Source organism: Cnephaeus nilssonii (genome assembly GCF_951640355.1).
Source record: "Cnephaeus nilssonii genome assembly, chromosome: 20".
Taxonomy (NCBI): domain Eukaryota; kingdom Metazoa; phylum Chordata; class Mammalia; order Chiroptera; family Vespertilionidae; genus Cnephaeus; species Cnephaeus nilssonii.
Genome location: NC_137091.1, coordinates 32567469 through 32593388, shown reverse-complemented (window position 1 = coordinate 32593388; position 25920 = coordinate 32567469). Strand labels below are relative to the sequence as shown.

Genomic DNA, 25920 nt, shown 5'->3' with positions numbered 1-25920 from the left:
TCAGGCGGGAGAGGGGGACTGGGACATGTTGTTAACACACATTCCTAGCTGTGGTTGTTTTTATTTCTGTAACTTAAAAAAGCAATCCTGTGCTTGTTAGAAGGGAAGGAAATCCAAAAGGGTGCCAAGAAAAGTTCATCTCCCAGTTCCAGCCCGAGGCTCACCAATGTTACAGCCCATTCTCCCAGGATCTGAGCCACCTTCCTCCTGGTCAGAGACCCTCTCCCCAGTGACTGAGGGTGGGAGGGAGGGACTCAACGACTGTCTTGGGGCGCTGACTCAAAGAAGCTAGCCAACAGCTGTGTGTGCTGAGTACAACTTGGAGCAGACTGTGCGGGCGGGGCTCAGACTCAGCAGGTCCCTGTCGCCTCTCCTACTCCACAGGACACAAAAATGGCAAAGAACCTGGCTGCCTGACCCCAGAAGGGGCTGACACGTCAGCCACAGTCAACTATTAGGACTGTGCTCTGGACTTGGCTGAGCAAGCCTCTGGGGACACAGAATGTAGACATCTAATTACATCAGTTCCTCCTCAAATGTAACCCCCCTCCCCCACCCTGAAGGCAGTTTGCCCTCTAGCCTGAGGCGCAGCAGGGGACTCAGAGCCTAACCCTGGCCAGCCCTCAAGCCACTAGAAACACTGTGCACCAACAGATGGAAGAGGCTCCTTCGTGCTCAGAAAGCAACAGCCACAGGTGAGATGCTTCAGTTACACAAAGTGGCCTAGATCTCGTAACAGCTGCCTCTCAAGGTTGGGCCAAGTCCAGACATCAGGCTGATGCAAGACCAGAAAGAGAACTTTTCCCTGTGGAGGGAGTTCTAAATCCTGCCACAGAGGCCTTATACAGCACCCCACCTGGTCAGCCACTGGAGGGCGCCACAAGAGCAGCCGCTGGGACAGAGAGGCTGCCCCATGGCCAAAGCCTCTCCAGGGCTCCAAGCTCTGTGGGCTCCTACCAACCAGCTCCCACTGCCCCTTGGTGCCTGTGGGGACAACAGTTCCCTGCTTGTCCCTGATCTCTGTCTGGCCCCATCCCTGAAAAGTCCTGCATTAAACTCTCTCTAGTTAAACCGTCGGCAGAAGAAAAACACCAAACCTGCTGTCACAAGACCTTTAGTTGACATGCACCCCACCTGGCCTTGCCCCCATGTGGGGTAAATGATAATAAATACACATCTACACAATACAGTTATGTACAAAACACTTCTCTTCACTCAGCAGGCAGCAAGCTTCTCACTCAACAGACCTGTATCATCATAGATGTCACCATGCTATCGAAGGCCCTGCAAAGAGAAACAGTCCAATTGAGAGAAGAGACCTGGCCCTCCACCCGCTGCCAAGAGGCCGGCTCTGTGGCACTGCCTGAGTCCCACGCCTCTCTGGGAGTCAGTCTTTAACGTCCAGGTAAGTGAACTTAGCTAAGAGGCCAGGACGTGTGTCCTGCCATACCTGGCAACGAGAATCTAAGTCTCCTGCCTCCCACTTCCCTTCAGGTTTCCCAAGGTCCTGCCCGCTGGATTTCCAGACAGGGTGGAGGAGCTGCAGTGTGGGCGTGCAGGGCTGCAGTGCAGCGAGAACAGTGACTGTCACTGCCCTGAACAGCCCAGGAGACACAGGTTCTACATAACAGCACTGGCTTCTCCCCCCGGGGCCCAAGATGACCCAAAACACAGTATAACGGGCACCAGAGGAAGGGCCTGGCTCAGGTCACTAGTGTCCTCTCACCTACGGGCTGCAAGAAGCCCCTTGGGAAGCGCGTCTAGAAATGTATGGAATTCCCAGGAGCAGGCTTGGAGTGTGTGAATGCTTCTTTCTGAAGCAACTTCGTGACATTCCAAAATTAAGAGACTATTTGAAGATATCTGCAATCCAATTTCCTCACCATTCAAGTTCAATATCAAAGACAAAATCAGGCAGCAACAGGAGGATGTTTTCCCAGAAGGCTCCTGTCCATATGCCTGAGCCCTCACTGAGTTCTGTGATGGTGCTCCAGTACCCATTGGGGGCACATGGGAAACCAAATGGGCAAGCTCTGTCCCCCATGTCCCATCTTTTTTTTTTTATATATGTTGGAGATATGGGGTGAGAGTTTGCTTGAAAAAATAGAGTTCTGCTGCTTCAGAATTGCTGCCTTAGGAGAACAGTGTCCATTGCTTAAAAAGACCTTCCCTCCCTTACTTTCAAAATCATTGCCTTTTAGCAAGGCAGGGCCTACAAATGAAGGTAGCAAACATGATAGTAGGCCCACCTGGACTGAATGCGGTCCCCTGGGTTATAGAAGGGGTTACACATCACATCTGTATAGGAGTTGTGCAGCTTCCGGAACATCTGCAATAAGAACCAACATTTTTAATTCACACGTACACAGGATTACTGCCATATTTTTTTTTGCCTCTCAACATTTTTAAACAAAGGGAAAACAAACAGCCGCAGGCACCGCTTACAGACCCCCTGCACTTACACTGCGAATCTCATTGTCACGAAGTGCTGTGTTGGAAGAATCCACCACCATAACAAACTTCACCTTGGAGTTGGTCACATAGCCATATCTGCACAGCTGGTTAGGGAACAAGCTGTCAACACAGGGACACAGTGACAAACATGAAACAGCCTCACTAGAGAGTGTGAAAACAGAGGGCCATCTGTGCATGCCCCTGGCTCCAGAGCCCCTTTGGAGAAACATGGCAAACCTTGCATCACAGGAAATGCCCCAGGCTGGGCCTGTCTTGCTGGGTGTGACTGGACACCTCCTGGGGGCAGCTTCTGGTGTTTACTAGAGAAGCAAAGGGCAGGCAGCTAACCCCCATCCTGATTCCAACTCCAAGACTGTCCTGCCCAGGCCTTGCCCTCTTTATGAATCAATGCTTAGCTTGGTAGTGTTAACTGATAAGCTAGAGATTTCACAAAGGACAAATCCTGCCTGCAGTGTCTACACCTCTAAAGGCCACTTCATCTCATAGAACATTGGCTCCCGGGCAAGCATCACTGTGGGCAAGCTACATTACTGCTTGTGGGAACATCTTTGAACTCCATGGGTTTCAAGCCGTCTGCCCCAAGGGAGTGGTCAAGATTTTATAGTGACTTGTGGGGCTGCACCTGACAATGAAATGAGTGAACCAATCATTCCTTGCTCAGAGCTGGTGGCCCCGCTGAGAAAGAAATCCTTACAGGCATAAAGTAGGAGTTTCCCCAGCTCTTCTATGGGCAGCCCAGATCAGGTTTATAGATCTGACAAGGTCACAAGTCTCTAGGTAATTCAAGCCTGGCTTTTCCCATATTATCCTCCTAATTAAAGGAAAAAAGGGCAAAATCTCAATTAGCCTCAAGCTGCCCTAATTCCCCCTGGGCTGAAAGCCCTCACCTTTTTTCTCTTCAAGTGATGGTACAAAATGCCTTTCAAGGTTATCTGACCCTACAGTACATCACACAACTTCAGGCGGAATCCCTGGCTTCCAGCCCTGTGGGGAGAAGCCCGCTGACAGGCCCCTGCTGGCTGTAAGGATACACCTTGTAGTCCTCTGTGGGGTACAGCAGGCCCAGGTAAAGCTCCCTCTGGTCCACCAGGGCCTTCCCCATTGCAGAGATCTTCTCGTCCACCACGTCCAGGGACGTGTGCACCATGTAGTGGAACTTGAGCTCATTCTCCGTGGGGACACTGCGGATGTAAAGAGGGTAATTCTGCAAGAGAGGATGACGGCAACTGAAGTGATGTGAATCCGCTCTGTGTGCACCGATTATGAAAACGAGGCCAGAGCACTTAGCGGGGAGGACCAGGCAAGTGCCAACTAGCCACAGGAACACACTCTCGTTCTCTAGAACCCGTTGGTTACTCTTCCAGACTGTTGTGGGCACTGCCCTACATATTGTCTGCAAAGGGGCATCTCTAGGGTGGGCAGAAAAAAAAAAGATGGCTCACAAAAATGGATTTGAGCACAGTCTGACAACTAACCTGTCACCTGGACAGGTCACTTCCCTCCCCTGTGGGGCCCAGCCACAGCATGCCCTCTCCTCCTGGCCCCCTACTACTGGCTGTTTCCTGATCCACCGCCTCTTGCAATCTCTTCACCGTAGCAGAGGCACTGGCCTGCCCTCTCACTAAGCTCTTCCAGGCTCGATTCAAACCTCCCTCCATCTCTTCATACCCATTTCTGACCATCTCGATCTCGGAGTTAACAGCATCTTCCTGGGGGCTTCCTCACGTCACAATTCACTGCTTCTGTCCCTTGCCAGGCGCTGACCAGATACAGTGAACACTACACTGTCCCTACTCTAATGGGGCTGACATTTGGTGGAGGCAGTCGCCAAATCCCACCAACAAATAAATACCGTGCTGTAGCTAAGAAGGAAGCCAGCACCCAGGAGCTTCAAGGCAGGAACGCCTCATTAAGCCTGGTCTTACAGAGGACACAGAAGGGCGCTGTAATAGGGGCATGAGGACAGCTACCCAGCTCAGTGTCAAGATTCAGACACCGCTTTCTAAGGAAGTTAAACCTCTAGCGGCCAGTGAAGGGGGTGGAAGATGGGAAAAGGGGGCTAAGGGGGAGAGGAGTTCCAGGTGCAAAGGCCGGAGGTGGGAGGGCAGGGAATTCAGACAGTAGCAGGGAGAAGGCACTGGAGAGACTTTAGGCGGGAGCGTGACACGATCTGATTTGTGTTTAAAGCAGCACTGTGACTGCTGTGTGTTGTGTCTCTCGTCTGAGTGGGCGACGGCGTGGCCCGGAGTGTGCGGTGGAGCAGGATGGAGAAGTGGGCGGCTGGCTCGGGGCGAGAAGGGGGTACCCGAGGGGGAGATACGGGAGGGGGCAAGGGGGGTGCCGGGCCCGAGCGGGAAAGAAGGTCCCGGCTAGCGGGCGCCCGGGGATGACGCTTGCGCAGCTGCAGAAGCGGATGTAGGCGGCGCCTTTCCGGAACCGCCCAGGCGCCGTCCGCTCCGCGAAGTCCCTCCGGGGCCCTCAGGGCGGGGAAGTGGGAAGGCGGAGTGCGAGGGCGGGACCTGTGCAGGGGTACCGGCGAGCGCCGGAGCACTGCGGGGCCACCCGCCCGCCTGCGTACGCACCTCCTTGGCGATCACCGCCACGCACACCGCCATCTTGGGAGGCCCGGTCGGCCGCGTCACGTGACCCCACCCAGCCGGTCACGGGGCTGCCCGGGTCCCGCCCCTTCTGTCACTCAGCCAGCCTGGCCCCGCCCCCGCCGCCTGCCGGAAAAGCTGCCCGCCGGGTTCCCGCCGCTCGCCGGGGTTCGGCAGCGCCCGGCGTGGTTGCCATGGCGGCGGTTGCTGCGGCGATGAGGTGGCGGCTGCTGCTGGTGATGAGTGCAGCGGTGCTGGGGGCCAGTGGCACCCCACAGCCACCCAACATCCTACTCCTGCTCATGGACGATGTGAGTTCGGGCTGGGCTCCGGGAGAACGCTGCGCACCGGGCGGCAGGCGGGGGTGGCCGTGGGTGGGGGAGTCCCGTGGGAGGAACCGCCGTGAGGGCGGTCAGCCGGTGTAGGGGTAGCGCCTGGTCCTGCGGGCTGCAGCCTCGCGGGCGAGTAGGGATGTCCAGACTGGGAGAAGATTCCCTCCTGCATTATTCCCTTTCTTGCCCCTCCCGCTCTGGAAGGGTGGAAGGGCAGCCCAGATCAGCTGCCGCCCTGACCAGGTGAGGACCAGTCTCGTAGCAGCCCCTGCTCAACCCTGCCCTCCCACCCAGTGCGTTCAGGGGCAGGGAAGGGAGTGGCAAGCTGACCAAGACTGAGGTTCTGCCTGTTTAGAAAGTCGATTCTCTGCACCTGCCCTGCCCCAGAGCTGCCCCTGTCCACCTGGGCAAGAATCTCTGGCCCTGTTGAGAATTCTAGTCAAAGGTCAGGTCTTTAGCTGAAGTGGAATAATGTCCCCTGTCAGGCGTGTGTGCAGCCCCAGGCGCCAGGTCACACTCCCGGGCCAGCCCTTTGGAGAGTAGCAAAGTAGCAGGATTCCTGCATGGGAGCAGAGTGGTTCACTTGTCCCTTTGCAACTCTGCCCCTGTGCACTTTTCCAGACCTGAGTGAAGTAGGAATTCTGGTAAAGTAGGGATGCAGACAAACTTGGGTTGGAGATCCTACTCCCCTGAGCTTGGAGAAGTTACTGGAGCTCTGAGAGCCTTGTGTCCTCTCCGCCCAGCTCTCCTCACGGTGATGTGAGGACTGAGGCAGGGCAGAGGGCAGGCTGTGATGTCAGGTCCTGTAGTATGATCAAAGACCGTGTCCTAGCATACAGCTCCTAAAGCTCTTGGAGTGAGAGTGGTGTCTGTGGTGTGGTCATGAATTAGATGGCTGGGGCCCCGGGTAGCTTCAGGATGAGGTCCTCAGAAGGCCAAGGTGTGATTAGAGGGTTGAAGCCTTCAGCACAGCCCTGACCTCCAGGGAGGGAAGAGTGAGTGGCTGGAGATTGAGTTCCATCGCCAGAGGTCAATGATTCAATCAATCATGGAACAAGACCTCCATTGGGGGAAAAAACCCTAAACAGCAGGGACATGTGGAGGAGCGGGAGAGAGTGGGGAGCTCCTTGCACCTTCCCCAGACCTCAGCCTAGGCACCTCTTCCTTTATAACGAACGTGCAATAGTAAATATAGCACTTTCCTGAGTTCTATGAGCTGTTCTAGCAAATTGTGGAACTCGAGCAGGTCTGTACTCCCAACTTAGAGCAGGTTGGTCAGAAGTTCAGGAGGCCCAGGACTCATGGCCGGCTGAAGGGGGTCAGTCATGTGGGATTGAGCCCTTGACCTGTGGGGTCTGAGGCAAGCTCCAGGTAGATAGTGTCAGAACGGAACTGAATTGTTGGACTCCCAGCTGGTGCCCAGGAAGTTGGAGAAGTGGCTGGTGTGGAAATCCCCACAGTTGGTGTCAGAGTGTTGTGAGTAAATATAGCTCAGAGTTCCCCAAAAGGCCAGCAGAGACGCTCACAGGAGCCTTTGGGCGAAGGCCAGGAGCCTCACGTGGCTGTTGGACAGCCCTGGCTGGTCTGGATGGAGAGGTGCCGAGAGTGTAAAATATACTCAGATTTTGAAGACTCAGTACAAGAAAAAGAATGTTAAAAAAAACAATCTCACTTTGCCCTGGCTGGTGTTTCTCAGTGATTAGAGCATTGCCCCACCCCACCTCCCACACCCCATATCTTACTGAAGGGTCGCAGGATCAATTCCCAGTCAAGGGCAGGTACCTGGGTTGCAGTGTAGGTTTGATTCCCAGTCCGGGCGCATGCGGGAGGCAGCCAATCAATGTGACTCTCTTACGTTGATGGTTCACTCTCTCCTCGCTTTTCCTCCCTCTCCCTTCCTCCCTTCTACTCTCCCTAAAAATCAATGGGGGAAAAATATCCTCAGGTGAGGATTAACAACAACAACAAATCTTACTTAATTTTTTATTATCATAATGATTTTTTATTATGAAGAATTAACAACATTCAGATGAACCTGAAAAGACCATGAGAAACCCATCCATAATGCCACCACCCAGAGCTAACACCGGACATGCTTATTTTTAGTCTCATGAACTCTTCAGATGAACTCTGCTTCTGTAGCAGGTTCTGCAGCCCTTCAGCTGGTCCATCCTAATGGCCAGTAGGGAAACTGCTTCCTAATGAACAACACGTCAGTCTTGGAAATGCTTGCTTCTTGTTTCAATATTCAGTCTTCTCAAAGCGGGAGCCCCTGTCGAGGCTTGTTCGAGCAGTCCCTTTTGAATGGTGAGACTCCGGCTGAGGGCTGTGTCTGTGAGGTTGCTGCCCCTGCCCCCTCTCTCCAGGGTGGCAGTGGGTGTGTGAAGCAAGCCGTGTGCCCTCCGGATTATTGGAGGTTTGTTGAAGTGATAACATTTTGGATATACATGCATACTTCGGAGATTTTGCAGGTCTGGTTTCAGACCCCTGCAACAGAGCAAGTCTCGCAGTAAAGCAAGTATCACAATACAGTGAGTCGTGACGTTTTTGCTGGTGGAGAGTCATGCCTTCAGTTTATTAAAAAACAAAACACCGCCGAAACCGGTTTGGCTCAGTGGATAGAGCGTTGGCCTTCGGACTGAAAGGTCCCGGGTTCGATTTCGGTCAAGGGCATGTACCTTGGTTGCGGGCACATCCCCAGCGGGGGGTGTGCGGGAGGCAGCTGATCGATGTTTCTAGCTCTCTATCCCTCTCCCTTCCTCTCTGTAAAAAATCAATAAAATGTATATTAAAAATAAATAAATAAAATAAAATAAAAAACACCCATGAAGCACAGAGAAGCAAAGTGCAGATAAAATGAGGTATGCCTGTATTGAGTTAAATAAAGTCAGTTAGCCCTCATTCGTCTTCCTTTTTGCCTTTTTCATGAGGCTACTAGAAAGTGCAAACTTGCACAGGTAGCTCCTGTGTGTTTCTGTTGGAAGTGTCGTTTAGGCCGCGGAGGCTCTGGGTAGTGGAGCATGACCAGCACTGGGAGTATGGTTGCTCGAGAGGAGCTAACGTGGGGAGCCTCCCTGCTCGGGTGCCCCGGGGTGGGGTAGCAGGAACCGGAACAGCGGCCAGGAGCCCCAGTGCTGGGCCTCTCCGGTGCAGTTTCCTTCTTGACGGCTTTGGGCTTCTCTGGCAGCTGAAACCAAAGAAGTCTGGAAGACTTTTGCCCTGGTCAGCAAACGTGGACAAGTCAGGACTTTTTGGTGGGGAATAACAGAAAACGCATGCAAATTGACTTCTGTAAAATAGGAGACCAAACTCCCCTGACCGTACAGCCGGGGGCAGCCTTGACTTCAGGCAGCGGGATCCAGAAGCCCCTTGCTCTGTGCCCTCACCGGCCTTTATGGTCAGCGGGCCCAGCGAGAGGGCGCACTCCCATGAAGACTCAGTTCGTACCCCTGAGCCAGGCTCACTGGCTGGGGAGGGGTCTGCTGGCCTGTGGAGCCGAGGCCTCTGGCCAAACACCCCCCTCAACTCCCGCCCCAGAGCCAGTCAGGGAGCAGGATGGAGGAGGCAGGCAGAGCTTTACATCCAGGGTACCTTATATAGTAAATGGGAACATGGGCCCCTTCCCATGCTCTAACTCCCCCTCCCACCCTGTGGGAAATACAGTGAAGGCCATCAGTAAGCGGACTCTGAGACCTTGGGAGCCTAGCCAGCTCCTCGGTCAAGAAAACAGCTAGTGTTTTGATCTCATGCAGTACCTCTCCTCCTCCCCCTGCATGCCATTTTCTGTTTTCCTTTTTTTTAATCCTGGCCCAAGGATATTTTTTCCATTGATTTTTAGAGAGAGTGGAAGAGAGGAAGGGAGCGGGAAGAGAGAGAGAGAGAAGAAACCTCAATGTGAGAGAGACACATTGATTGCCTCCCACACACACCCTGACCCAGGCTGGGGATTGAGCCCCTGACCAGGAATCAAACCTGTGACCCTTTGGTCCGCAGGCTGATGCTCTAACCACTGAGAAACCGGCTAGGACATGTTTTTCTGTTTTCAACACTATAAAACCTTGTGTTGGGAAAGTCTTGGGTGACAGTGAAACAATAGCACTGGCTGGCCACCTCCTAGTGCAGTGGTCGGCAAACTCATTAGTCAACAGAGCCAAATATCAACAGTACAACGATTGACATTTCTTTTGAGAGCTGAAAACCGACTTCTGCGCATGGGCCACGAAGTTTCAATCGCACTATACGTGCGCGCCCGCACATGGTATTTTGTGGAAGAGCCACACTCAAGGGGCCAAAGAGCCGCATGTGGCTCGAGAGCCGCGGTTTGCCTACCACTGCCCTAGTGCATCTGCAGGCCGGATAGGACTTAATGATTCAACTTGATCGGTGGCAGCTGGCCCGTCAGTGGCTGGCCTGTTCTCCGGAGATTGGACCTGCAGCACTGTTGAGGGAAGTGAGTGGCTGCCGCCGCGGTGGTGGGCCGCTAGGGCGGGTCAACCAGCACTCTCTGTTACCTCTCCGCGAGGACCGACCGGGGCCTCCTCCTCCTATATGGACACCAGTCATTGGACTTAGGGCCCAGTATGACCTCATCTTAGCTAATTACATCTGCACTTCCAAATCAGGTACATTCACAGGTTCCGAGTGGACATAAATTTGGGAGCAGCTATTAACCCAGTGCCAGGCAGTTAGACCATGTTGTGTTTATTCATTGCTCACTTGATGGACACGGGGGTGTTCCCTTTGGGCCATCATGCACCATGCTGCTATGCATGTGCATGTGGTTTTGTGTGGAGCAGTTGGGTCACATGGCCACACTCCAGCTTTGTGGGGAGCCTTCCACTTGATGTTCAGTCTCAGTCTGCACAACACACTTATGAGGGCTTCTTCTCTATGTGGAGATTGGGGTGGAGGTGAGCCCCAAAGCTCAGCTGCTGCCCATGCTCCCTGTGCCCAAGCCAGGCATTGGGTTGTGAGGGAGCTCTGTGTCACGGACCCCAAAGATAGGAGGAGGTTCAATCCACCTCTCCATGCTTTTTCCTGCAGATGGGGTGGGGTGACCTGGGAGTGTATGGAGAGCCTTCCAGAGAGACCCCGAATTTGGACCGGATGGCCGCTGAGGGCATGCTTTTCCCAAACTTCTACACGGCCAACCCCCTGTGCTCACCATGTAAGTCAGGGCTGGCCTGCGGGCACAGGGAGTAGGCAGGGGAAGTGGGCACAGCAGGGGAGAGTGGGCACGGTGCAGCTTGGGGCCAGTGGGGTGAGGGGTCTGGCATGAGGAACAGGCTGCCCTGACAAAGGCGGCGGCTTCACCACATTTCCTTAAGGGCCAAGGGGTCTGGCAGGTGTGTGGGCCTTTCTGTTGGCTTCCTAGCACATTGGGTCCCAGGCTCCTTGTGTGGGGCATGGCGCCGTAGGCCACTGAGGGCTTGTCCCCTTTTAAGGATCGGTGAAGCCAGAGTCGCTGCATGGGGTGGTGCTAATTCCAGGTGCTGAGTGCTGAGGCTTGTTCAGAAGTGCTTGGCTGGGAAGTGGTTCTCCACCCGGGGATGGGGGTGGGGTGCCGGGGTGGGGCAGCCTATTCCTCCTGTCCAGGAGAATCACTGCTGCTGAGGGGCTTCTACATGAATGCTGACATTAAGAAGAAAAGTAATGCTGGGTGGGGAGCACACGAGGGGCCATTGGGACCCGCATCTCAGTGTCAGGGGAGCCGGGCAAAGCGATTGCGGGGCTGGAGACGCTGAGCTGCAGGGCCTGGCCAGAACTCCCCGGCAACTGGCCTCTGAGCGCGTCAGTACAGGGGTGGTCTGCCCACCTAGCTCTGGAGGCTGGTGGGGACTTAGAAGCTCTGCAGAGCTGGCCGCAGGCCTGACGCATGAGCATTCTCATCGTGTTTCTGGGTTTTTTTGCCTCCATGCAGCCAGAGCGGCCCTGCTCACTGGACGTCTGCCCATCCGCAATGGCTTCTACACCACCAACGCGCAGGCCCGGAACGGTGCGTGTGCATTTGGGCTGCGCCAAAGGTCTGGGAGGCCGAGGACCAGAGGGGGCAAGGGAGGGGCCTGTGTCACCCATTCTCACATATGACCTTCCCTCTCCAGGACAGCACTCATTACCCAAGGTCAGGGGCTTTGTTGGATTACAACATGCCATTTTAAAACAGATTGTAGCACTTTCATAAACGATGCATTTTAGGCAAGTAGAAAGGAAGGTGAGGTTAATGTGAGGTCTCAGGGATTCAGGGCAGAGCTCCGGTCACAGCTCACTGCTCCTTCCCTGCCGCGTTCTGTCCCAGGGCTGCCCTGCACAGTCTGGTGAGTTGTGCACGCCCCCACCCCACCCCCTCAAGGAGCACTGCCTGAGGAAGCCAGGCCCTGTGAGGTCAGCAGGGAACAGCCCTTGGAGAAACATAGTATAGAAAGCACAGGGGAGCCTGGTGTGAGTGGGGCCCCCATGCTATCGGATGACATGTTCTGGAGACCCCTGGGCAAACCAGCAGCAGGGGCAGGGGCCTGGGGCTCTGCCTGATAGTCCCAACCCCTCTGTAGGTCCATCCCCACCCAGTACTGTGCTTACTTTGGGGAAGTGCTCGGAAGACCCTGAAAGTACTGTGCAGCAGGGCCAGCTCCTCACCAGGGCTTTTCCCATTGACACTGAAGGGCCAGTTTTCAGACCCATGGTCTTCGGCAGCACTTCTGTGTGTGTGTGTGTGTGTGTGTGTGTGTGTGTGTGTGTGGTTCACTCGCTGTGGTGCTCTTCCAGCCTACACGCCTCAGGAGATCGTGGGCGGCATCCCGGACACCGAGCTCCTCCTGCCCGAGCTGCTGAAGGGGGCCGGCTACGTCAGCAAGCTCGTGGGCAAGTGGTGAGTCCTGCCTGACAGCTGCCTGGCTGAGCGCATCCACGCACGGTCACTGCTGCAGTTTCCAAACGGGGAAACCTTCTTGGGTGAGAAGCAGAGTCTTTGACTTCCAGGTCCGTGTGGACGTCTGCAGCAGTCCTTCAAAAGCTGGGGTGGCCGTGCTGCTGGGACTTCCCGTCTCTAGGCGGGGGTGTTGGCTGTGAGCCCATCGTTCTCCTTGCGTATTGCACAGGCCAGCCTCCTGCCCCTTCTCCCTGTTCCTCTCCTGGTGCAGCCTGTTGCCGCAGTGTCACCGAAGGAGCCACATTATTGCACATGCAGTGCTGTCATGGATAACACACTTTGTCAGCAAGCACAAGGGCTCTCTGTCTGGTGGTGAAATGAAGAAGCAACTAGTGGTCAAGATGGCAGAGTAGGTAAACGCTGTGCTCGCCTCCTCCGACAACCATATCAAATGAAAACTAGGCTACAGAACAACCATCACCAAGAACCGCCTGAAGTCTAGCTGAACAGAAGTCCTATAAGAAAGGATACGCAGAAGCCATGTCAAGATTGGTGGTTACAGAGGTGTTCCTATGTTGTTCAGAAATATTTTATAATATCTTTAAAAACACCCTAGAATAAGAAACATTGAGAAGCAAAAAAAAGGAGGAAGAAGAAGCAACCAGGAGGTAGAGAATAGTCATGTAGTCATGCAGTGCGGAGTCATTGGGATCAAATGATCATGATTGTAGAAGCTCACGTTACTATCCATGCTGTTTATGCTGTTTTAAGCATGTTAAGCGATTTCTGTCTCTTACTCCCTGAGGCTGCCTAAGTGGGTTGGTGTAAAGGTCAGGCATCCTCTATCCTTTTCTGGGTGTTGGGGCCTTTGGAGAACAGCAAACCCACTTCCTACAGGAAGCCTTCCATGATTTTCCATCCCTAATTTTCTCTCTAACACACTGAGGACCCTGTGCCTCTGGTACTCACCATCGGTGCTTTCTCAAGGATGAGTGCCTTGTCGGTGCCCCTTTGGAACTGCTGTTCTTTGCATGTTGACAGTCACAGGGATGGGAGAGCTGCAGAAACTGGGAGAGTAATCGTCAGAAAACCCTGGTGATCTGGAGGCTAATGAATGCTTTCTCCTTCCTGAGACAAGTTGGGAGCTGCCTGCCAGACAGATGAGCCCAGAGGAGGTAGTGGCTGCAGAATAGAGCTGGTGGGGGTGCATTGGGCTGAGGGAGCCCTTGGTGCCTACACTGTGCAAAGCATTGCCGGGAAGGCCCAGGGAGACTGGCAGAGGCCGGCTGTGAGGCCTGCCAGAGCCGCGTCGGGGCTGCACTGGCGGAAGTAAGAGCCCCCAATAACCGGGACTCTGTGCCCAGCCTGGCAACGCTGCCTTGGGTCCAGCGGCCTCCCATTCATAGCCATTGCCTCGGGGCAGCCAGAACTGGAATGGGAGTGTATCTCTGTGAGGAGAAAGATGAATGCCGAAGGAGTCTGACAGGGCCCAGAGAAGCAGCTCTGGTGGAACTCGAGGAGGTGGACACGGTGCTGGTGGATGAGCCAGGGTCAGGGTGGCTGGGGCAGAGCAAGAACTGGTTCTGGGAGGCCTGGGGTCAAGGGCTCGGCCTCTCCTCGACCCAGTGGGGGTCCTGTCACAAGGCTGTAGTGGGGAGATGTTGGCTGGCATGGTTGTGGCTGCTCTGACGTCCTGCCTCAGGGCCCCCGCACCACAGACTTGGATTCCCCCAGCCCGACCAAGGAACCTGGACTCCTGTGAGAGGGGCTGAGATATGATGCCGATCCAGCTCTCCTTTGGGTAGGGCTGGCCCCGCTGCTGTTTCGGAATAAGCACTTTGAATTGATACCTCAACATGAGGAGGACGTTGGCTGGTCATTCTGTTAAGCAAAGGCCATTTGAGCTAATGGATGTGGGTACACAAGAGAGTCACACACAGCCAGTGCTGGAGTGAGGTATTGAGAAATGACGGGCACGTCGCAGCGGCCCAGAGAAGACACAGGTCACAACAGGAAGCACAAAGCACAGACGTCACAGCAGAGCTGACACGCACCTGGCAGAGAGGCTGCAGAGGCCCAAGGTGGGTGCCAGGCAGCTGTCTGGAGGCAGAGCATTTTACAACCAGCAGTGGGGAACCGAGGCCCCAAGATATGCATTACCGTCGCTCAGGTGCTGGCTGGCTCTGTTCTGGCCTGCATCCGCCCAGGCCTCCCTCACTGCCACACATCACGTCCTCTGACCGAGTGACTGGGCGGTGCAATGAGCTCACAGTAACTTGGAGTTCACGTGGCCTCTGAGCAGTCAGGATGGGGCCTGCCCAAGTGCAGCAGAGGAACAGGACCCTCCACTGCAGGGACACAGCTTTCCAAAAACACGTCGCTGCGAGAGGCTGCCCGCAAACAAAAACCTAGGAAACCCGTCCGCTTTCCAGGGTGGAGTGGGCCTGCTCCACAGGGGCCGGAACCCAGAACTCCCTCTATTAGCCCTGAGTTCCAAGGAACACGTGGGGCCGTGCTCCAGGACCACTGGAACCTGATTCAAATGGGAGCGTGTCAGCCCCTCCCATTGGCAAGAGGACCCAGCATTAAGTGCCCCCAAGGGGAAGGGGCATTTGGGGACAGGGAAGCAGGGCACAGCCTGGCTTTGCATGACACCCACAGTGTGGCAGGAGCTGGCAGACGGCCACTCTACTCCAAGCAGAGCACCTGGGATTCCGAACAGCTTGACAGTTGTCACTACAGGCAAATTGCTGTGTTCTCTTCTAGTCATACCCATCCCCATTTCTGGCCAAGGCACTGAGTTGGTGAGCAGCACTAGCCGGTCCTGGCACTGTCCCAGTCTGTGGCCCTTAGCTATAGCCTGGCAGGTTCGCTGGGGGAGGGCAGGCAGTCCTGCAGTCTCCTTGGGGGTGAGGTCTTTCTGTGCCCGGGCTTAGCATACTTTGGGTGCTGGAGGGACATTTCTTTCATTCAATGTTCTGTGAAGGTAATGGGCTGTTGCTGCTTGGAACTTTGGGGTGCCCCATGTGGGACTTCCTGAAGTGTCGTGGCTTCCTGTTTCCAGGCATCTGGGCCACAGGCCTCGGTTCCACCCCCTGAAGCATGGATTTGATGAGTGGTTTGGATCCCCCAACTGTCACTTTGGACCTTATGACAACAGGGCCAGGCCCAACATCCCTGTGTACCGGGACTGGGAGATGGTCGGCAGGTAATGGTCCCTTCCCTTCTCGCCCTTAGATGCCGAACCCAGCCCTTGCCCTCTGGGGCTGCCCAGGAGCTGGACGGGGTTTCTGGAAACACCTGCCCACCAGCACTGGAGTTCCGGTGTGCTGGGCCCTGCTTTGGCAGCTGGTTGTCCTGCCCCGAGCGGTATAGGACTCATGGCCTGGGCTACTGCTTGAGCCACACCTAGGGGGCCTCTCACCTTTTTAGAAAATATGAAGAGAGCCAAAGGTGTGTTCACATGGTATCCATTCACGTGGTTTCCGGGCTCAGGTCCATGCAGCCCTGTGGCAGGTCCTGGGTTCCAGCTCCAGAGGCCAAGTTGGCATGTTGGCTGCACGCTAGATGTTGAGGAAATGGGGATCATCACAGAGGATCTGATGGGGTGAACCCTACTTGTGAATCTGCCAAGAGCAAATCACTATCTAAAGGACAGGTGGCCGTAGGATTGCCCTGGTCCTGTCCTGGCAGTGGGGTACGTACAGAGTGGTCATACCAGGTGGGGCCCTGATCTTTCTTGAGTTTTGTTTGGCTTACTTTTTCTTTCTTCCTTTTTTATTATTAACTAGTAGCCCTGCGCACAAATCCGTGTGCCAGTAGCTCTCTGCCACCCTCCTGTAGCTCTCCGCCCACTGCCCCGTCCTCCTGTAGCTCCCTCCGTCCCCTCCCCTCTCCCCCACCTCATAGCTTGCTGCCCTGCCCCCTCCTGTAGCTTTTCGCCACCGCTTGTAATTCGCTGCCCCACCCTCCTGCAGATCCGTGATTTGGTCGTTAAGCAGTTGGTCGTTATGCCTCAAGGTGTAACGGGTAATTAGCATATTCCTCTTATTATATAGGATTTTTGGTTGGTCCTCATTATATATCAGTGGACCAAGAAGCTGGGCCACCTCCTTGCCTTTTGTGTTTTGGTTTTTTGTTTTTGTTTTATTCCAGAGAGGGAAAGGGAGAGAGAGAGAGAAACATCAATGATGAGAGAGAATCATTGATTGGCTGCCTCCTGCACATCCCCTACTGGGGATTGAGCCCACAACCCAGGCATGTGCCCTTGACCAGAATTGAACCCAGGACCCTTCAGTCCGCAGACTGATGCTCTATCCACTGAGCCAAACCAGCTAGGGCTTCCTTGCCTTTTTTAATAGTAGCTTTATTAAGAGAATTCACACACAAGACAGTTTACCCATTTATTTAAAACTAGAGGCCCGGTGCATGAAATTTGTGCACTGGGGTGGGGGGTGATTTGTGCACTGGTGCCTTCCCCTCAGCCCAGCCTGCCCCCTCTCACAGTCCAGGAGCCCTCAGGGGATGTCCTACTGATGGCTTAGGCCTGCTCCCTACAGGAGGTGACCAGGCTGATCAGGAGGTGACCAGGCTGATCAGGGGAAGGCACCACCCCCATCACCCCGCTGCTGCTGCCATTGCCGGCCGCCGCAGCTGCCAAGGTGTTTTCATCAAAACGGACTCCAGTCCCTTCACCATGAAAAAATGACAACTTTCTTTAGGCATTTTCAAGATGTGTCTCTCATAGGATATGACATTTCTTTCTTTCTTTTTTTTTTATCCTCACCTGAGGATATGTTTCCATTGATTTTTAGAGAGTGGGGAAGAGAGAGGGAAAGACAGAGAGAAACATCAATGTGAGAGGGACACTTCGATTGGTTGCCTCCTGCATGAGCCCTGACCTGGGCCCCAGCCAGAGAGGAGCCTGCAACCTAGGTACATGCCCTTGATCAGAATCGAACCCAGACCCTGTGGTCTGCAGGCCGAGGCTCTATCCACTGAACCAAACCGGTTAGGGCAGGATATGACATTTCTTAGCTCCTCCAGCAGCGGACCTTTGTTTTTTCCTCCAGGAGTGAGGTGGAAAAACCCTAGATCACTAGATCACCTTCTTGGATTCTTATTACCCAAGTTACCAAGAATACTGTGAGTGGCGGCATACAGGGAGCTTAGCCAATAAGCAGTCAGAAAATGTATTTCCTCTGCAGTTCACGCACAGAGGCCCCCCTGGTGTGTGTCCGCTGGGGTGGGGGTGTGCTCCGAGCCACGCCGCAGCCACTCAGAGCACGCTCCCACCCCTGGTGTATGTCCGCTGGAGCCTGCGCCCAGCCCCAGCCTCCCTGCGGCCACTGGGGCTGTGGGGAGCACACAGTCCCCTCCCACCCATCTGCACACACAGCTCCTCCTGAGCCAGTCGTGATGCCTTAAGGCATCCCGGCTAATTTGCATATTACCTCTTTATATATATATTTATATATATACTAGAGGCCTGGTGCATGAAATTTGTGCATGGGCCGGAGGGGGTGGTCCCCTCAGCTCAGCCTGGACCCTCTCCAATCTGGGACCCCTCAGGGGATGTCTGACTGCCAATTTCGGCCAGATCCCGGCAGTCAGACATCTCTCTCACAATCCGGGACTGCTGGCTCCTAACTGCTCACCTGCCTGTCTGCCTGATCGCCCTTAACTGCCCCCCCCACCAGCCTGATCACCCCTAACCGCCTCTGCCTGCCAGTTTGATCACCTCCAACTGCCCCCACGCTCCAGCCTGGTTGCCCACAACTGCCCCCTCCGCTAGCCTGGTCACCCCCAACTGCACCCCCCCCCCAGCCTGGTCACCCTAAACTGTCCCCCCGCCAGCCTGGTCGCCCCTCACTGCCCCCCTCTGCTGGCTTGGTCGCCCCTAACTGCCCCCCCCCCGCCAGCCTGGTCGCCCCTCACTGCCCCCCCACTGCCAGCCAGGTCGCCCTTCACTGTCCCTCCTGCCAGCCTGCTCGCCCCCAACTGCCCTGCTGCCAGCCTGGTCACCCCACGCAGCCTGCTGGTCAGTCATTTGGTCGTCCCTTGCTAACACCCCTGCCGGCCTGGTCGCCCCACACAGCCTGCTGTTCAGTTGTTACTGTAAGGGCATCGTGACCAATTTGCATATTGCCTTTTTATTAGTATAGATAGATACGCAGTTCGGTGCTTTCTAGTACATTCACAGCATTTGCTAGTACATTCACCAGTTTCAGAAGATTTCTGTCGCCTCAGAAAGAAAACTCACACTCATCAGTGGTCACCCCAGCCCTAAGTAAATAGGATCTGCCTCTTGCCTTTGTCTCTCTCGCTGCCCTCTCTGCCCTTACACAATGCTTCCCATCCTTCTCCTAAATGGTGACCATGGCATCCAGTCTTAGCCCCACTCTGTCCTTGAGGAGACAATGACCTCAGGAGCAGTGTGAGCTTCCAATTTCATTTGTTCATAAATTGAGCATTTCCGTCGTTCTTTTAAATGAGGCTCATGACTGCCTGTAGAAATCATGGAGAAGAAGCTTTCTTTACCTGAAATTTAATTTCTCTCTGGATCTGTTCATCAGATTTTATGAAGAATTTCCGATTAATCACAAAACTGGAGAAGCCAACCTGACCCAGATCTACTTACAGGTAATGGGAGCCGGGCTGGCAGGCTCTGGGGCGGGGAGTTCCGCCTTCGGGCAGGGGCAGATGGTGTGTTCTTCTCCTCAGGAAGCCCTGGATTTCATTAAGAGGCAGCAGGCAGCTCAGCACCCCTTCTTTCTCTACTGGGCCATCGACGCCACACATGCACCTGTTTATGCTTCTAAGCCTTTCCTAGGCACCAGTCAGCGAGGGCGGTGAGTCCCTGGTGGTAGAGACATAGGCCTCTCCCACTTGGGAGGTTCAGCTGTGCTTGATTACGTCCAGGGACAGGGCACTCAATACCATTATGTGGGTTGTGTGTGTGTGTGTGTTTTAATATATTTTTATTGATTTCAGAGAGGAAGGGGGAGAGAGAGAGAGAGAGAGAGATAGAAACATTAATGATGAGAGAGAATCATTGATCGGCTGCCTCCCGCACACCCCACACTGGGGATTAAGCCTGCAACCCAGGCATGTGCCCTGACCGGGAATTGAACTGTGACCTCCTGGTTCATAGGTCTGTCCTCAACCACTGAGCCACGCTGGCCGGGCCATTATGTTTTTAGTTATCGATTGTAGAAAAAGACTGACGCATCTGTGCCTTGGAGCTATCCATCAGCCCAGGCTTGGTGGGAGGAGGCTGCAGCAGTGTGCTCGGCGCTCTCCTAGATTAGCTCTGAGAACCTGAACTTTCCTCCTCCTTTGTGAATTTACAGCCTGTTTCATTGTCCACCCCTGAAGTCTTGGATCACACCGGTGCCCTTGGCCACCTGCTAAGTGTTCCATCTTTCCCGTAGGTACGGCGACGCTGTCCGGGAGATCGATGACAGTGTGGGGAAGATCCTGAACCTGCTTCAGGACCTGAGGATCGCGGAGAACACATTTGTTTTCTTCACATCTGACAATGGTGCCGCCCTCATTTCTGCTCCCAAAGAAGGCAAGTATTTACAGTGTCCCCACACAAGACTGCACTCCAGAATACTGTTCCCCTAAGGCTCGCTCAGGTCCCCTCAGCCACCCCTGGGGCAGAGTGAAGGGTCCATTCTGCCCCGGAAACCTCATCCAGTGAGGCAGATGTCCTGGATTTGTTCCTGGGTCCCCATCCAGTAGGAACAAATATGAGGAGACCCGAGAGCTGCCCTATGGGGTTGGCTTGGGCCTGGTCACACACGAGCCTGGTGGGACGGCCCACCAACACCCACGTTCTGTGACGCACCCTCCTCCCCTGAAAGGCTGGGGCGCCTCGGCCTTTCCTGGCCCAGGGAGGGGTGTCAGTGTAGGAAAGTGACTGCCCGCCGCCCCGCTTCTGAATTGTTTGTTGTTTCTGGCTCCCCTGGAGGTACCCGGTCAGGAGCGGGAGCTCGGTGGGGAGGACGGAGACCAAGCCAAGACCTTCACTCGGTCCTAGCTCTGCCACTGACTGGACCTGGGAACGTCTCTTCAGCCTCCTGCACATTTAGGAGCTGAATGAGGTCACTTCTGGGCTTTCCCCTCTAAAGCACTGATGTTCTCCATCAGCGTTTTTATTCTAAACTTAGGCACAACATCATTGTCACATATCTAACCAGCCACATTTGCATCTTTTTCTGAGTTTAGGGAGCCTGCCTTCATGTTGGTGGCAATGTCCATCTCCCCAGGAGATAAAAATACAGGAGATACACTTCCCAGCCTCCCTGGCAGCCAAGCCCAGGCCCCTGCCCCCCCCCCCCCCTGAGCCCCCTGAGCCCCCAAGACTCCCTCACTAAGGCCTGATGAGTAGGGTATCCAGGAAGGAAGGGACCAAGTCCCCTGAGCTGGGCCTGCAGAGCCTGCAGGCCTCCTGAGAGCCGTGGCCTCAGGTCCTTCAATACCTGCTGATTTCCAGCTTGTGGAGCGAGTGGCTGCATGTACCTTGGCCACGTTTCGTTATCTGTAAGAGGTTCACCCTAGTGGTCGCATGTCTTTTGATCTTCTTCTTTTCTTTTTTTTTTTTTTAAACAAAATTTTAGAAAGAGGAAGGAAGAGATAGATAGAGACAGAGAAACACCGATGTGAGAAACATCGGTTGCCTCCCACTGTGCCCCGACCGGGAATCAAACCCACAACTTGGGTATGTGCTCTGACTGGGAATTGAACCCACCACCTTTTAGTGCAGAATGACGCTCCAGCTAACTGAGCCACTGGCCAGGGCTGATCTTGTTCTTTAAAAATGCTAGGGCCTCAGCAGGGCCCTGAGTCACTCAGGCAGCTCTGGAAGGAAGGCCACGGACAGCAGTCAACCCACAGGGACCGGCCTGCATCTGAAGGCCCTGGGGACCCCGTGGTCAGGGAGCTTTGGGGGCTCCGGAATTTCAAGTGACAGGAACAGCATAGCCGGCCCAAGCCAAGAAGCGACCCTGTTGGCAACAGAAAGCCATTCCTAGTCCGGGCCTGGCTGGTCCAGGGCAGTCAGGGTCCTGCAGTGGCCCAGCCTCAAGTTGGGAGGGGCTTCTTCTTCTTCCTGGAGAAGGGGTGGACCCCTGTCTCCCAGCAAAGGCCCAGAGTTGAATGTTGGTGTCACTGCTGGGCCCTGAATGGGACACTCAGGAGAGCCCAGCCCTGACAGCCCAGTCTTGCCGGGACCACCAACCTCCCAGCCTGGACTGGAGCTTACTCACCCCAGCCTTTGTTTCTGCTTTATGGAATAGTTCATACGGACAGAACCTCTGTGGGCATCTCTAAAAAGATACAAATGACAAGGAGGTAAAAATCGGTGCACCCACCACCCAGCAGGACATTGGATCAGCCAGAGCTGGGGGCTCCACCCTCTGACACTTCCCCAGCATGGTTTCGGGACCACCTGCTCACGGCAGGGCTTGTCAGAAATGAACCTGCATCCTGTCCGTGATGGGACCCCCCCCCCCCCGGGACCCGGGGACTGATGCATGTTAACTACCCTGCCCAACTCCCCAAACATGCATGGACGTTCCTAGACACTGACGTTTAAGAGAGGTTGTACCTAAAAAGCAGCGAACAGTCCCAGTGACCTGCTGTCGGGATATGCTCCGTGGCTCTGCTTAAAGGGAGTCTGTGTCTTGTGCTAACAGAGTGGTCCTGTTCTCTGTTTCTGAGTGGTTGCTCTTCATTTCAGGACCAAAAAAATGGGCACCGTGTTACAACCTCATCCAGGATGGTTGCCTGGGTCAGAGCCATCTCGAGGCATCCCAACCTGGTGCTGGTGCTTTGCCCCCATGATGGTCTCGGTGCCTCGGTGTACCAGCAGTGTTGCCTTTGAATTGCTGGGTGGGGCCAGGAGCTGGCAAGGGCCCCAGTAAGGCGTGTGCGGCCGGGGGGACTCAGAATAGAGACAGCTGATGGGCAACAACTCTCCCTCCCCAGGAGGCAGTAATGGCCCCTTTCTGTGCGGAAAGCAGACCACATTTGAAGGTGGGATGAGGGAGCCTGCGATTGTGTGGTGGCCCGGGCGCATCCCTGCAGGCCAGGTGAGTCAGAGGTTGGCCACGTGGCCAGGCCTGCAGTCATCCTGGGGTGTGGAGACTCTGCCCCCTAAGGACCTGTTCCCTCTACTCCCTGCTCTCCTCCAAACGGGGCCCCTCCTGAGGGAGGCCGCTGGTGAGTGAGGGATGTGTGGGGTGGACTGGAAAGGTCCTCCATGGACATGGCATGGGGTGTTGGTAGCTGCCAAGGGAGGAAGAGGCATCAGCGGATAATAAATGTGGCAGTCCTGAGTGCCACTGAGTGGAACCGGTTTCTTCCTGCAGGACTTGTCAGAGCCTTTGGTGTGCCATGTGTACAGTGAACTTCTGGAAGGGGCATAGAGCAAGCTGAGTTTTTATTTATTTTTTAATTCTAGTTCTTTTTTTATTTTATTTTAATATATTTTATTAACTTTTTACAGAGAGGAAGGGAGAAGGATAGAGAGTTAGAAACATCGATGAGAGAGAAACATCAATCAGCTGCCTCCTGCACACCCCCTACTGGGGATGTGCCTGCAGCCAAGGTACATGCCCTTGACTGGAACCGAACCTGGGACCCTTCAGTCCACAGGCCAACGCTCTATCCACTGAGCCAAACCAGCCAGGGCGCAAGCTGAGTTTTTAAAATCTTGATTAGCCATAGAACCTTTTTCCCAAAGTGCGTTTCCCAGGCCACTCTTCTGTGGACACGCTCCCAGAGACAGCAGCAGCTTGACCGTGTGGTTGGTATCTGTCTGCAGGGCATAGGTGCAAACCACAAGGCTGGGTGGCCCGGGCCTCTTGCTGGACGAGGTGTGTGTCTTGTTCCTCAGAGCCCTCACTCTCAGAGCCCCCCTCAACTGGACACCTTGGTTGAGGCACCTCGAGGGCCGAGACTACTCTTCGTAGGCATGTGATTCACTGGCTTAACTGGTCTTTTTTCCCTTCTAATGAGCTTCTTCGGAGAACACTGTTGGCAGTGCTGGTGTCAGCTCAGCCCTCACAGCCGTACCTTCAGGGGCCTAAGTCCGGTGGCTGCGAAACAATCACCTCAACAAAGGGCTGGAACCGCACCTTCGCTCTCCCGCAGTGTGGAGGTTGGCAGTCCAGCACCGCAGGGGCTAAGATCAGGTGTCGTGGGGCTGGTTCCCCCTGGGGGCTCCAGGGGAGAACCAGTTTCCTTGATTTTTCAGGCTTCTTGGCCCTTGGTCCCTCCCTCCATCATCCAGGCCAGCAGTGGCCATTCAAGTATCACCCTGACTCTGGCCCCCCTGCCACTTCCCCAGTGTTAGGACCCTGTGATACCCTGGTGCACACGAGGAGCCAGAATCAGCCCTTGCTTTAAGCTCAGCTGATTGACAACCTGATTTCCCTTCTCTTGTGTAAGGAAAAATATTCACAGGGTCCAGAATCGGGGCCTCGCCCAGAGCCCACCCAGTTCTTCCATCCTGAACTCTGGATCTGGGTGCAAGAGCCAGGTCAGTGGGGAGAACCCGGAGAGCCTGCCATCACCGTCTTCACCCCCATTCTCCGTGTCAGCAACTGAGGCCAGTGAGAGGCAGTCTCTCGTCGGGACCTCCCAGCTGGCAGGCGGCAGAGCTGGGTCAGAGTCGAGGTGCCTCCCACACCTTCCCCTACCGTCTCTTTCTCCAGGGTCCCCTTTCCCCACCCGCCCTGCCTGTGGGAAACTCCAGCCTTTGGGACCCTCTGCCCCTTGCCTGCCGGGCTCCCTGCCCTCGGGGCCCTGCTCCCTGGAGGAGGGAGAACATCGCACAGAGCTACGCAGCCCCTTCCTCGCCGCGTTTCACGGCACACACTGAAATTGAATTAGACGGGACTGTCAGGCCTGCAGCCTGTGATAACTATGAGAGGATTTTACTTGAAAACACCCTGCCATCTGTCCAACCAGCTTCAAATATTTCACTCTCCCCTTCACGCCTGGCAGGGTGACTTTATTAATTGTAGCCTTTGATTCCGAGTTAAGTCTTGAAAGTGCTGATAACAGCCTCGGTGACCTCCTGCCACGGGCCCACGGCAGACAAATTGCATTTTCTTAAAGGCATTACGTGCACGTTGAGAGCGTCTATTTTTCAAAAAGAGCATCCTCCATGAGTGTCCCCAGCTGTTCCGTGCTGATATGAGGACTTCAGATATCCGCTCCTTCCCACACCACCCCCACCCAGCCCCGCAATCTCTCCTCCTTATTTATTTTTTCCAGAGGGTTAAAGTATCTGGATTTCTTTCTTTCTTTCTTCTCCTAAAAAAAAAAAAAAAAAGCGAGAAGGGAGGGGAGCCATTGGAATGTTTCTCCTCCCCTCCACTTCACAGAATTTTTGAACCAAACCTTGACCTTCATGCCCCACCCCCACCCTAGGCTGCAGAACAGATGATACCAGTGGCTGCCATGGGTGTAGAGGAATGGAGACAGGGGTGCCCCGGGGTCTGGGAAGTGCTAAGTTGGGCAGTGCTGGAGGTCTCGGCAGGCGGTGGGAACGAGGGGGTGCCTGCCTTGCCGGATCTGCCGACAGTCTCTCTGGGGTTCTCCCCACTGACCTGGCTCTTGCCCCAGATCCAAAGTTCAGGGCTGAAAGAACTAGGTGGGCTCCAGACAAGATGGAGCCCTGTGTGGGAAACAGACGTGCGTCCGACACCAGTGGGCAGCCCTTGCCCAGAGCGGTCTGCTCCTTGGGCCTATCCACAGGGGCAGCTGCTATGGCTCTGGCCGCAGTCCCCACCCCTCCCCAGTCCATCTGCTCTCCCCTCCTGGCCTCTCTCCTCTCCCTCTTGCTCTCCACGTGGCTCTGGGCTTTGAGGGTCTTTTTTCTACCTGCACTTGTGCCAGAATTGGGAACGCACAGAGTCAGTGTTAAAGTGACGTGGCAGCCGGGCACAGAGAGGGCCGGCCTCCTGAGGGGGGACCCTGCTGTTGGCTCCCTGGGCAGGCTGCATCTTCTCCCTCTGTCTGGTTCCCATTCACAGGTACTGGGGATGGGACAGGGTCCTGCCTGCTCTGGGATCAGACAACCGGTTTGATCCCCACTTAGCCCCTGATCTCCCCAAGGACCCTCTCCCTGAGGTGGGAGAGTTGTGTGGCGGCCACACTCACCCAGACACTCATGGATGTGAGGAGCTCTCGGAGAGTCGGGTCAGGTGGGATGGGACCAGGCCGGGTGAAGTGGATAGGGGTGGGCATGCATGAACACATGAACGTCGTGTTCCTGTGTGTGGACACGTTGTAAAGGATGTGGTAGTGTGTGCAATTATGTGAGCGCACATGTCTCTGTAGACCCAACTGGACAGCAGCAGGACACACACCCAGGGACCTGGCCCCTGGCCATCGTCTGGTCAGGGCAGGGTGTCCTGAGTGAGTGTCCACCCATGTCCATTTCAGGTGAGCCACCAGCTGGGCAGCATCATGGACCTCTTTACCACCAGCCTGTCCCTCGCAGGCCTGGAGCCACCCAGTGACAGGGTGATCGATGGCCTTGACCTCCTCCCCGCCATGCTGCAGGGCCAGCTGATGGAGAGGTTTGTTCTAGCCGGGTGCTCACCCCTGCCCAGTCTCCCAGCACCGACTAACC

The 25920-nt window shown here is 55.0% G+C and overlaps 2 protein-coding genes across 3 annotated transcripts in view; one reads left to right on the top strand and one right to left on the bottom strand.

The window, feature by feature from the left end:
* Positions 1 to 5122, bottom strand: TRAPPC2L (trafficking protein particle complex subunit 2L). 2 transcript variants are annotated; one of them, XM_079800173.1, is made up of 5 exons: positions 5058 to 5122; positions 3507 to 3656; positions 2463 to 2550; positions 2250 to 2329; positions 1 to 1284 (listed from the first exon to the last, which is right to left on the bottom strand). In XM_079800173.1, the coding sequence occupies exons 2-5, from the start codon at positions 3620 to 3622 to the stop codon at positions 1239 to 1241; spliced, it is 330 nt and encodes a 109-aa protein (XP_079656299.1). In that variant the 5' UTR covers positions 3623 to 3656; positions 5058 to 5122; the 3' UTR covers positions 1 to 1238. The 2 variants fall into 2 exon arrangements, with proteins under 2 accessions (XP_079656299.1, XP_079656298.1); XM_079800172.1 differs by having other exon boundaries at positions 3507 to 3679; positions 5058 to 5118.
* A 44-nt stretch (positions 5123 to 5166) lies between these two features.
* Positions 5167 to 25920, top strand: part of GALNS (galactosamine (N-acetyl)-6-sulfatase) — a 31394-nt gene continuing 10640 nt past the window's right edge. Inside the window, exons 1-10 of the mRNA XM_079800170.1 lie at positions 5167 to 5383; positions 10448 to 10571; positions 11325 to 11399; positions 12167 to 12269; positions 15334 to 15477; positions 18845 to 18911; positions 18993 to 19120; positions 19703 to 19842; positions 22263 to 22366; positions 25731 to 25867. Of these exons, the coding sequence (XP_079656296.1) occupies positions 5267 to 5383; positions 10448 to 10571; positions 11325 to 11399; positions 12167 to 12269; positions 15334 to 15477; positions 18845 to 18911; positions 18993 to 19120; positions 19703 to 19842; positions 22263 to 22366; positions 25731 to 25867 (1139 nt within the window). The 5' untranslated portion in view covers positions 5167 to 5266. The remainder of the gene's footprint in view (positions 5384 to 10447; positions 10572 to 11324; positions 11400 to 12166; positions 12270 to 15333; positions 15478 to 18844; positions 18912 to 18992; positions 19121 to 19702; positions 19843 to 22262; positions 22367 to 25730; positions 25868 to 25920) is intronic.